Source organism: Pseudorca crassidens, chromosome 3, assembly GCF_039906515.1.
Source record: "Pseudorca crassidens isolate mPseCra1 chromosome 3, mPseCra1.hap1, whole genome shotgun sequence".
NCBI lineage: Eukaryota > Metazoa > Chordata > Mammalia > Artiodactyla > Delphinidae > Pseudorca > Pseudorca crassidens.
In genome coordinates this window covers 93,804,503-93,817,433 of record NC_090298.1, presented here as the reverse complement: position 1 = coordinate 93,817,433, position 12,931 = coordinate 93,804,503, and the positions used below count along the sequence as shown (strand labels likewise).

At 37.4% G+C, this 12,931-nt stretch overlaps 1 protein-coding gene across 1 annotated transcript in view; it reads right to left on the bottom strand.

Moving 5' to 3' along the window:
- The window catches only part of KCNN2 (potassium calcium-activated channel subfamily N member 2), a 327,349-nt gene that overhangs the window by 127,464 nt on the left and 186,954 nt on the right, over positions 1 to 12,931 (bottom strand). The window contains exon 5 of the mRNA XM_067731458.1: positions 10,423 to 10,841. Within this exon, the coding sequence (XP_067587559.1) occupies positions 10,423 to 10,841 (419 nt within the window). The remainder of the gene's footprint in view (positions 1 to 10,422; positions 10,842 to 12,931) is intronic.

Here is a 12,931-nt window from a genome sequence, read left to right as displayed (position 1 = left end):
ATATATCCATATATATGTATATGACTGACAATGTTGTCAAAATGTGATGAAACTTGAACCCTCATATATTACTGATTGCTGGTGGGAATGTAAAATGGTGCAGCCACTCCTAAGTGTTTACCTAAGAATAACAAAAACATATGTTCATACACAGATTTCTATACCAAAGTTCACAGTAATCCTATTCATAATAGCCCCTAACAGGGACTAAATGTGTATCAGTTGGTGAATGTATGAACAAAATGTGGCTTATCTTTACAGCAGAATACTATTCATCAGTAAAAAGGAACAAACTATATACATACTATACAACGTGGCTAAACATTAAAATCTTTAAGCTAAGTAAAAGAATCCAGATGCAAAAATAAACTACATATTATCTGATTCCACTTCTATGAAACACTCAGAAAAGCCCATCTATGGAGACAGACAGCATATCAGTGGTCGCCTGGAACTGGAGGGAGCAGGGACTTAATGTAAATGGGAACAAGATTTTGGGGAGGGCGATGAAACTGTTTTAAAACTCAATAGTGGTGATGACTGCATAGGTGTAAACAATTACTAACAACTATTGAATTGTACAATTAAAATATGTATATAAATTACACCACAGTAAAGTTGTTAAAAAAGAAACCCACAAGCATGACAAGAATCCTCTTTTCTTTTTACACTTTAGCCAAAAATTATGGTGGAACTCTGTGTGAAGTTTTTTTATTCCTTTATTTATTCACCAAACATTTATTGAATAATGGCCATGTACTCAAAATGGCTTTGACTTCACCACCATGCTACCTTTAAAATATTTGATGACTGGGCCTTTTCCAACATCCCTAGGAATTTGGCAGTGATCAGACTATTTATTAATCCATGGGATTCTGAATCAGGGACAAAACAGGGCTGAAAATGGCAGACTGGGGGAATTCAAGGATTGACAATCCCCTCTGTGGGGCCTCAGGAAGCATCAATAGACCAGATTCTGGTCGGGCAGGTTGGCAAGCAGGAGGGACACAGTTCATCCAGTCCCACTGAAGGGAGTCAAGCCAAGCAGCCCTCCTGTGAACAGTAGGTGCTCTATACCACAACACCAGCTCTGGGATACAATTCTAACACCCACCTCATTCCCTAACTGAATTCTCATAACACTAAGCAAGCCCACTGAACTGTACTAAGGCTATAAAAGTTTAACATTATAATAGAAGGCAGATTTGTCCAAACTCTGTAAATGTTCAAAATTTGTACATTTTATCACATATAAAGGCACTTTTTTGTTCTTCAATTTCTTTTGTTATTCTAGTGCTATTTTGCAATACAGTAACATTAAAAATAAATGATATAAGGGATAAGAAGATGTAGTACATATATACAATGGAATATTACTCAGCTGTAAAAAAGAATGAAATAATGCCATTTGCACCAACATGGATAGACCTAGAGGTTATCATACTAAGTGAAGTAAGACAGACAGAGATTCCACCTATCACTCATAGGTGGAATCTTAAAAAAAGATACAAATGAACTTATTTACAAAATGGAAACAGATTCACAAACTTTGAAAACAGACTTATGCTTGTCAAAGGGGAAAGGTGGGAGGGAGGGATAAACTAGGAGTTTGGATGTACACACTACTATATATAAAATAGGTAATCAACAGGGCATACTGTAAAGCACAGGAAACTCTACTCAATATTCTGTAATAACTTATATGGGGAAAGAATCTGAAAAAGGATGGATATATGTATAACTGAATCATTTTGCTGTACACCCGAAACTAACACAATATTGTAAACCCACTATATTCCAATATAAAATAAAAATTACAGAGAAATGAAATTGAGCTATTTGTAATGAGGTGGATAGACCTAGAGTCTGTCATACAGAGTGAAGTAAGTCATAAAGAGAAAGACAAATACTGTATGCTAACACATATATATGGAATTTAAGAAAAAAAAATGTCATGAGGAACCTAGCGGTAAGACAGGAATAAAGACACAGACCTACTAGACAATGGGCTTGAGGATATGGGGAGGGGGAAGGGTAAGCTGTGACAAAGTGAGAGACAGGCATGGACATATATACACTACCAAACGTAAGGTAGATAGCTAGTGGGAAGGAGCCGCATAGCACAGGGAGATCGGCTCGGTGCTTTGTGACTGCCTGGAGGGGTGGGATAGGGAGGGTGGGAGGGAGATGCAAGAGGAAGAGATATGGGAACATATGTATATGTATAACTGATTCACTTTGTTATAAAGCAGAAACTAATATACCATTGTAAAGCAATTATACTCCAATAAAGATGTAAAAATAAATAAATAAAGGATATAAACTTTAAAAAGAAACAGAACGTAGAAAATCCTTCAGGCAAGTAGGGAACACTTGAGTTTTTGCCAATCAAGCCCCATTGATGTCTAAGACATATATTAATTTTCTTAAAGACAAAATAGCTTGAATGTCAGGACCTCTACATTTAGACTTTATGTTCTTTCTTTTTATCTGGCACAGTGGTTCTGAAGCTGGAGAGAAGGAGGACGCTGCCCAGAACTGCATACACACACCCTGTGTAATGTACTATATGGATGACCTAAAGGGTTTTCCAAAATGGGAAGACTCTCAGAACCCATACTGCATAAAATCTGGACATTGGCATGGATGTCAGGATGGGAGGACTGTGATGAACCGACTAGGTCAACGAAGTTGGATTTCTAAGCTGTTCGGCTTCTCACTTTTTCTGCTTGAACATAACCATTGCTGGTATTTTCAAACTGTACTCATGGGAACAGAATCTCAAAGCATCTTGGCAACAAATATTAATCCTTATTGTTGTCTCAGGAGGTAGACCAAAAAACAAACCCTATGTACATAGGAATGAAGAGAAAATCGCACTTGAGAGAGCACTGGCTTGCTTTCTGTAAGACTTTAACAACCAATTTATTTGGCAAACATTACATTGAGCACTGATGCTTTGCAAGGCACAGATGCATGATGAATGCTTTCAAACTGCAGACTTTTATAACTTGAAAGGGCCCATTTTAAAGTTGTGACTCATTTATGGGCCTGAAAATGCTACATCTGTATGTATGAATCAGACCCTGGAAGTATAAGTTTACAAGGTATTACATGACCATCATCCACAAATTACAAAGCCATTGATGAAACGCGTAGACTTTACCTAGCAACAGCTGAAACTTGAAGTGGTAAGAAATAATCTAATTATCCAGGATACTGTAATAAAGCAAGGTGCCAGCAGGAGGCATAGTTTATGACTACTTTTACAACTACTGAAGAAACTTGATGACAAGTAACATGCTTCAAATTTAAGTAAATCAACAGGAAGTGAGGCATCTCTGGGGATCAGGGCTTGAAAAAGGGCAGGCCTTTGAGTGAGTCTCCTAAAAATGTAAGAAATAAATCATAGACGGCAGATCAAGAAAACAAGCTCGTGTTCTAGAAGTGTAGCCTCTCCTTTCGCATCCCCCTACATGTGATCCTATATAAATAATAAAAAAATAAATAGAACAAATGAAACTTTCAGATCCCAGCTACCTCTCCTCCTTGAAAAACTGGCTTATATCACATTAAAAAAATAAAGCAAATGAAAACATTTTTGAAACGTGAAACTTGAAAGTTAGAACTTACATCATTTAATCATCCTAAATAGTTTATCACATAGTGAAACTTAAAGTTCAGTTTTATGTAAAATTGTCCTCTATATAGAGGAAGTCACAAATGTATATGATTTGAGAGTAACAGGTTCACACCTACTTATAAAATGGTAACCACCACAATGGTTAATTAATTTCCTAGATGTAAATAACTACCATTCTATAATTTGGCCTTATTGGTTCTGAGGAATAAGGGTATTCATTTAATCTTAGTATGTACAAAATTTAGATGATATTCAGGGCCCATATTCAATAGAAAATGAAGGCCTAAATCAGATGTCCTCTATGAATTGGTGCTAAAAGTGTAAAAACCTGTTTAGTTACAAAATAAGATATTCTAATCCTACAGGGACTTTCCTTAGCAAGTCCTCCTTCATAATACTGATGTCTGAAGACATAACCAATTCTTGTGCTAAAAACAGCTATTTTATATGAAATATATGTTGTATAAAGTTTCATTATGGGGCATGATTTGACATAGGATATAACATTCTATGTTATAATAAAATAAATTTCAACTGCATTTCAGAAATCACCTTCCAAACAATTAATAAGAATGCAATGTGACCATTAGTGACAGAGTTAAAAAAAAAAAGGCTAAATTGATTAATAGAAGAAATGAAACATGCTTTTAAGACACTGAATAGTAGATTCTAAACACAATTCAAACTCCACTCCTCAGGTTGCCTTGGAAAATTAAAAAATAAATACCAAATGTGTTTCCATCTGTTTTTAGTGGTGGAAAGAATTTATTCTTAATCCGCCTAAAATGCAGTTTAGATTATTAGAAGTTATTCAAAATAAATTTCATTGTTTGCTTCTCTAATTTTCCCCCTTTGAAAAAAAAGCAAAGCATTCTTAAGTCATTTTTAGAAAATTTACTCTAACTACTGCCTATTAGTTAATGCACACAAATGCTCATAGTTTAAAACAATGAGATGATTAAAAAGAGTGTTTTTAGCTACTAATGTCTTAACTAAAGGAATCTTTTCCAGACACAGAAACAGTGCCAGCATGTCTAGTTTATTACACATTTCTACAATGTCACTTTTCTGCTTGGTAACATTGCCAACGAAGTTCCCAGTTTGCCTTTCTTTCCCCTTCTTCCTCTCCATCCTAAAGTTGGCTCCTCTCCCACATTATAAAACTTGTAGCAAAAATAAAAAGAATATATTGAACCAAGAAACATTTCTAAAAATTCTCAAACTGTATAGAAAGTTACAACCCCTTTCTATAACCTTTGGAAACTTCAGTGTTGACATAGTACTATGTTGGCCAAATAAATGTTCTTTTCCCCTCTTGGATATTCTCAATGCACATTCACATATTAAATGCTCTGAGAAGTAAAAAAGAAAAAAAAAAAAACACTTTTCTTTATGTAATACAGCACTGGCCCATGGTATCCAGTCCTACCCCTTGTAGAACAGCTACTAACCTTCCTCCAAAACAGTGTCTAGTGAAACACACTTTGGGATGAACAACTCACCTATGCCATCTTTACAGAGCCAGTGAAGCCTCAAAAAGATTAGGTCAGGATAGGGTAATTCCTAATTTTCAGGACCACAAGCTCTGGAAGTCAGACTTCTTCTAAGATATAAATGTTCCTGAAGTTTCTCCTGAACAGCCTCAGGCCACACTTCCCAGGCTGCTTCAAAAGGGAGTGTTCTTTGCAGGCCTGATGTCACCTCAACACAAGGCCAGACCAGAATCAGAGAGAGAAGGGATATTGTAATCTGGTCTGGGACAGCCTCCTCCTGACAAATGTAGGGCACAGAAATAATGCCAGACACTTCCTGCTCTGCTTCCTCTTATCAAAGAGAGAAAGAGAGAGAGAGAGAGAGAGAGAGAGAGAGAGAGATGAAGGAAGGGAGGGAGGGAGGAAGGAAGAAGGGAGGAAGGAAGAAGGAAGGAAGGGAGGAAGGAAGGAAGGAAGGGAGGGAGGGAGGGAGGGAGAAGGGAGGGAGGGAGGGAGGGAAGGAAGGGAGGGAGGGAGGGAGGGAGGGAGGGAGGGAGAAAGGAAGAAGGAAGGAAGGGAGGAAGGGGGAAAGGAAGGAAGGGAGAAAGGGAGAAGGAAGGGAGAGAGGGAGGGAGAGAGGGAAAAAAGAAAAAAAAGAAAAGAAAAAAAGAGTTCTTATAACTTATAGGTAAATCAGAGGTACATGATCTGCCAGGGAAAGTAATACTGTCAGGAATAGATGCCTCCTATAGGATGCCCTCCTCATTAGTGGATAATATTTTCCAGAAACCTCTAGATGTGCTGTGCTCAGTAGAAGGAGACAGATAGGTTTGCCAAACAAACTGCTCCAGAAAGCCATCTGCCTTTCTCTCCCTCTCAAAATCTCTCTCCTTTAAAAAATATTTTTAGAGTTATTCTAATAAACTAAGAAGAAAATTTCTGTCAGGTGTGAATCCCCTTTTATAGGGAAAGAATATTTGGATGAATCAAAGATGGACCTGGTGGAGCTCATTCAAATCCAAATTCCAAACCAAATAATAAGTGAGTTGTGTATTATATTTAAGTATTGCAGATTTCACAAAGAAAGGAAAGGAAGGAAAGAAGGATGGATGGCCAGAAGGAAGGCCAGAGAGTAAACATCTAAGGAAATGAAAGATGCAGGCTACAGCATGTTCAAAATTAACTTGGAAAAACAAAGTAAATTTTAAAAATATCTTTGTATCTTACACATTACAGTCTAGAGATTGTGTGTAGCAAAATGGGAAGTTTAATGAAAAACAGAATGTGGAAAATCTCCTACTATCACAATGCTGGTTAATGATTTTCTTCTCAACACTTGTACAATTATAAAATGTTGTCTTTGGAAGAGAAAAGCTTATCAATCCATGTAGTTTTGCAATGAAGAATCCAAGGCAAAAAGAAGCAAGCTGGTTGACCCGAGGTCACCGAGCCCCTAAATTGCTCTACTGGGACTGAATCCCATGATTGTCCCAATCATGGCTGTGGGCTCTTTCCCTTCCCCAACCCATGGATTTGTTCCCTTTAGGTAACTGTTGGCTGCAGACTCTCATTCTTGATATGAAACAGACAATTTTCACTTTCTCATGCCTTTCTATATGAAGACAAGGATGATACGTCACCTAACGATCTCAGCGCGTTAAAAAGCACACATACTTGGGGATGTGAGAAGGTTTGGCACAGCTTGCCTCCGTCTTTCTGTGTTTAGGGACAATGGGTTAAAAAGCTAAGATGAACGATTTTGAAAAGAAAATGAATGACATGTGCACGATTTTGAAGCTGTGTTATTGAATTGGCCCTTGGGAAGCATATGCACTAGGGACCACCCATATAAGTGTATGTGTTATTCCATTATGCTTTTATCTCCATTGTTATGTTGTTACGCACAACATTTAAGGAAGAGTAATCTTCATAAACTAAATAGGTGTATCAACTGAGGTTTTCCATATTTATTCTTGAAACTTTATAGGTACAGCTGCTCCAGAAAATATGACAAGCCTCTAAATACCATGATTGCTAGGAAACAAAGCATTACCATAAGCAGTCTACCTTTCTTTAAAAGGAAAAACTTTAATCCCTCAAATGCCATATTTATGTAGAGAAGTTCTAAAAGAGATTCAGGTACATAATGTTAAAAACTTGTCACTACAAAATTTCTCATAAAAGCAGATGGACTCACCAAACATGCTGGCCTCAGCTCCCTCCCTAGACCCCCTTAAAATGACTAGAAAACAAACAAAAAAAGCACAACCCCACAGGGGTTATGAGTGCCAATACCGTAATAAAGTAGCTAGAAAGCCAGCTGACCAGTGATAGCTTGAGAAAGGAGAATTCTAGACCAGCAGTGGGGAAAAGTCAGGAAGCAACCATATTTGCACTGAGAACCAGCAACCTTGCCCCTGCCTACACACACACACACCAAAGACTCAGGAATTCTCGGCACCAGTACCTCTAGGAGAGGAGATAAATGACAGAGCTTTCAACGTGAAGACAGGTTCAAATACTGCATAAAAGCAGTTAGACATCTAGATTCCCTCTTCCACTCTGTGTAACTGGTAATGCCTTTTGCCAACCTGGAAGAAGTCTGCAAATATATTGTCTGGAGAGGTAAAACACAAGGTCTATGGGCTGACTGCAGGGCGTTAAGCACTGGAGAGAGTAAGCCTATTCCATTGCAACTAGGAAGACAAAGACACATTCACATATTAACTGCTGAAACCCCTTCTTTGCCCCATCTTTCAGTTCCCAGAACACTGCCACCCAAGCATCCACTTTCATGGCAGGACAGTAAAAACACTTCCCATGAGCCGGTCGGATTGTTCAGAAAAGAATAAAAATACGTAAAGATACCGAAACCGGTGTTCCATGCACCCACCCAAATTACCCTGTAGTGAAGTCCACAGTCAACAAGTTCTAGATGTGTACAGAAAGCTTCTAATCAGGTCTTTAGTGCCTCAATCTTAAGTATGAGTGGACAGCTAAGGTTACTTAAATACTTAAAGAAAGCTTCTAAAACAGACAGAAGCCAAAAACAAACAAACAAAAAAAACCCAGAAAAATACATCTTTGGGGAAACAAAAAATATACAAAGGGAAAAATTTCAAACATTATCATTAACATCTCTAGAGAAATAAAACAGTACATCTATGAAAAAAAAGCATGATGTTAGTTTAAAAAATGGGCGTTTGAGGATCAAATATGAGACTTTGAAAATTAATACACAGTAAAGAAGAAATAAAATTCCAAAAGAAAGCGTTTGAAAGATAAATTGAAGTTAATCTCTATATATGAAGGGAAAACAGAGATGGAAGACAATACAGAAGGAAATAAGAAAAAACTAATAGAGGAGGGCCGATATCCATAAACAAAAAAACAGGAACAAGAATCATTAAATAATTCAAGAAAAGTTCCAAGAACTGAAGGAAATTAATTCCAAGATTGAACAGGCCCACTGGATTAAAACAGAATAACACCATGATATACCCTGGTGCAATTTTAGATCACTGATTCTAAAAGCTTCCAGAAAAAAAAAGGGGGGGATTAAAAAATGAGAATAGCATCAGACTACTGGACCCTGGATGCCAGAAGAAAATGAAGTCTTCAATATTCTTCGAGAAAGTGCTTTTCAATCTAGAGTTTTCTATCCAGCCCAGTGATCAATGAAGCAAGAGACAAGAATGAATGCTGCCATACCTGAAAGGTCTCAAAAAATATCTCTCTTACCCAGTACCTTTCCTCAGAAGCTACTGGAAGATGGAGTTTCCAAAATGAGGGAATAAATGAAGAAAGAGGGAGAAATGAGGTTCAAGAAAAAAGGTACTCAACATACAAACAAGGCAAAGGAAATCCCCAATACGATGGAGAAGCAGTTTACAAAGTCTCCAGAAATTCAAGTTCAAGGTGAAATGGATAGATTTTCCCCAATATATAAATCCAATATAGAAAACTGAGCAAATAAAAAGAGGCAATTATTAATTCCAGAGAAAATTTTAAAAATGTGTAGAAAAGGCAAAATGTTTATAATATACTACATAGTTCAACTACAAGTGCAGTTTGCATAGTCATAATAATGTAAATATGCAATATGGATTATTGGTGTTTACATAACTTACCGAGAAGAAAAATTACTTTTTTGGGGGGTAGATTCGGGAAAGTGTGTACATGAAAGTGAAAGAAAACTAAAACTCCAACTTCCCTAAAAATCTAGATGAAAAATCTAAAGGTAGCAAATAAGCAATGCCATTTAGAAATACGGAAAGCAATTACTAAAGAAATGGCTGAAGGAATTTAAAGTGATTGCTTCTGGAAAGTAGAAATGGGTGAGGTGTGTTCTGAGTTTGCTATTTTTGCAACAATTCTCATACAGATATTTCCTTTGTTAAACTATTTGTGTGTGTGTATATGAATGTTTGATTTTCAAAAACTAAATTTAAAAATACCTAGCTACTACAAACACCAACATCCTAATATTTAACAGTTCTATAAACTCCTAAGTCATTCCTGTATGTCTATTGCTAATTTCAACTGGAATTTTCTTCACCAAGGTCACAAGAGGTTCCCCCCTCATTATGGTAGAGTTCCTCCTGTTTACATAACAAATCTATTTTTGCTTGTTTGTTAAATGGCAAGGTTAACATCACAGATGCTCTAACTGATTAACCTAGACTCACTGAACAGTTTCTGAGTTCTGAGACCGTGTCTAGGCTCTACACCACCAGAACTCTTCAGACAATAAAACAAATACACACAGTCTCTTTTCACTAACTGTTGAGAGGTCAATAAAACCAAATATACACCTATAAGCCCCTTACCGGTAATCACGTGAACACTGTTATAAATAGGCACTACAACCAACAAACCACTTTGAGACATTCCCTAAAGTTCAGACGTCTTGCATCCCCACTTTTCCACTGGATTTCTGTCTCAACAATAATCAATACTATAACCAAAGAGGTGCCAAAATGATTCAGCATTACCGTTAAACAAATGTTTCTGATGGAAGTCTCCTATGCAATTTGTAGGTCTCCAAGTTTTGACAAGGATTATAAAGGCAGCCCTCTACTGAAAACTGATTAAATTAGAAAAGAAAATACATAATCATCAAGACATTGCTGTATGCAAGGTATCTTAAGAAAAGTTCTGTCACACTCATTTAAAAGAAGCACATTAGAGAACCTCAGATTTTCAAGAGTGAGTCTCTACATACCTCTAGTCTAAAATGCATTCTCTCTCCCACTTTCAAGGACACCATAAGACAAATTATGTTCTCAGGAAAAGAAACAAACTTACCTTTCACAAGCTCGGACAGTCCATGCAGCAATTATCCATAATGAGATACTAAAAACCAAGAGTACGGTTCCTGGGCATATAGTCATTAAAGTCTTCATAACAAAACGCGTATTGAAGTTTATCTTATTAAGTGCTCCAATGCTTCTAGAAGAGGCATCAGTGAAAAGTTTGCTGTGTAAAAGCATGACTCTGGCAATCAGATAGAGTCTTAAGAACATTGGTATAGATAAAATAATATCCACATCAGCAGTGGTGGTGGATGGGGCATAGGAGAAGGCAAGCCGGGCCGTCCATGTGAACGTATAATTCCCAGGTATGGGATGAATAGCACACACCAGTATTTCCAAGCAGATGAAGAAAATACGCTCATAAGTCATGGCTATTCTCCAGTCATCTGCTCCATTGTCCACCATGAACAACTGAAAAAATAAAGTAGAAAATCAGCTTCAGTATGGCATGAATGGTCCACAAGTGTTAGTGCAGATTTTTAAAATACATAACAGGTAGGTGACTTTTAGCAATCATGGCGAGCTCTAGGTCATAACTTCTAAATGCTAGCCCACACACCGCAACGGAGAGTAGCCCCCGCTCGCCGCAACTAGAGAAAGCCCGCGTGCAGCAATGAAGACCCAATGCAGCCAAAAATAAATAAAAAAATAAATTTAAAAATAATAAATAAATAAATGCTAGCCAGGTACACTATTTTAAGAAATTGGTATTGGCACAAAAGGAGAACTTTATTTTGTTAACAATTAAAATTACAAACTTGCTATACAGGAGCCGAAGATATTTTGGAGTCCATGCCCCTGGACAATCACGTTAGTGACATCATTTTAAAATAAGGGGCTTGGGCCTGTCAGTAATGTATCTCCTCCTTAGATGAAGTCAGAAGGTCTTTCCTTATAACAAGTTGCTCTCCTCTTTCAGGGTCTGGATCTAAACCTTGCACAATTCTAGCCATATTCTCAGTGAAATCTATTTACAGTGCCTCTGCAATCAGTTATACCCTATAATGCAACAATGCCTGAATGTTCTTAAAGGAAATCTTATTCTTGGCTTCTGAGAGGAAATCACAAGGGACCACAGTCAAATGTGGCAAAAACATTTCTTCCAGCTTCCTCGCTCCTGCTCTATTTTTTATCTCTTTTCTTCTGCTCTCCCATAGCTTTCCCTTGGATTATTAATTTGTTTTCCACCTTTCTTTCTCCAAAAAAGTTTCCTTTTTCCTATTTCTGTCATTCTTCACTCCACAATGAAAGAAAACGAAAAGAAAAGAAAGAAAAAGGAGATAGATAGATAGACCAACCAACCATAAAGGAACAGAAAAGAATGTTTCCTGTCCTTGCTGGTTGTTCAGTAAACAAGTCCCCCAGGCTCTAGTCCATAAACAACCAAAGGCATCTGGAAATGTGTGGTGACATTTCTGACTGCCGCAGTGACTTGTGAAGGCTACTGGCATTTAGAGCCAGGAAGCCAGCGGTGCCAAGCAGGCTGAGATTCTAAGAGTCCCACGCACAAAAAAGACCTGTCTGCCCAGAATGCCGACAGTGCTCCCCCACTGAGAAAGATGACATATTCTTTGCCTTTTGGTAAGTAGCCAACTTATGTAGAAAGCATGAGATGAAAGCAACCCAAGTGAGAACAGTGTGTTCTCAGGTAAGTGAGTCGCAAAGGAAGGTGGCTGAGCAGACCCCCAGGATGACTAGATTCTATGATCTCTGCTCCTCTGGGGTCAAAAGAGAGTCATTTTCCCACCACTTAAATGGTTACAAATTCCCATTCTAGGGTAATTATTCTGCAGGTCCTAGCTACTGCCCATGCTGTTATTCAAACACTGCCATCAGCGCTACTTTGCAAGGACAGGAATTTGAGGACAAAAATGATCACTTCTTTCTGGTACTTCAAACAGTTAGAGAATAAGCAGAATCCCTTGTCAAAATTTTAACAAATTAAGTTATGGCAACATAATGGCTGTGGGTATGCCTTTATCGTATCTTTTCATCTAGGGACCTCAAAGTGTTTGATAAATAAATGCTAACAGACAGTACAAATTAGATTTTCCAGTGTCCAATAAAGAAACAGATCCTAAATAAAGCTGCCAAGTTGGCTATATAAATATTCCTGTTCAGTTCACCACTTTCAATACCACGTTGGCATAAAGGATTTCATTAATAAAGATATACAAAAGATTGTATAGAAAAAATGGTAGACATCCTCTAAACTTTATATCAGTAAGTATTTACTGGGTACTTTACAACTCTAAAGGAATGTGACCCCAAAATCTTTTAAGGTGTTTATGTCCAAAAGAATGTATCCCTCCAACTAGTTACTTTGAGAGGCTCTGTATATTCTAGAGATGCTATCACTGCTCTCTTTGTAAATTGCTATCAGGGCCTAGTATAAGTCAGGTAAGAAAAACAGTATTGTTATTTAAATCTACATTTCCATTTCTACCAAAAATGGTATTACCCAGTTTGTCTACTTTCTTCACCAAACATGGCTCTTAACG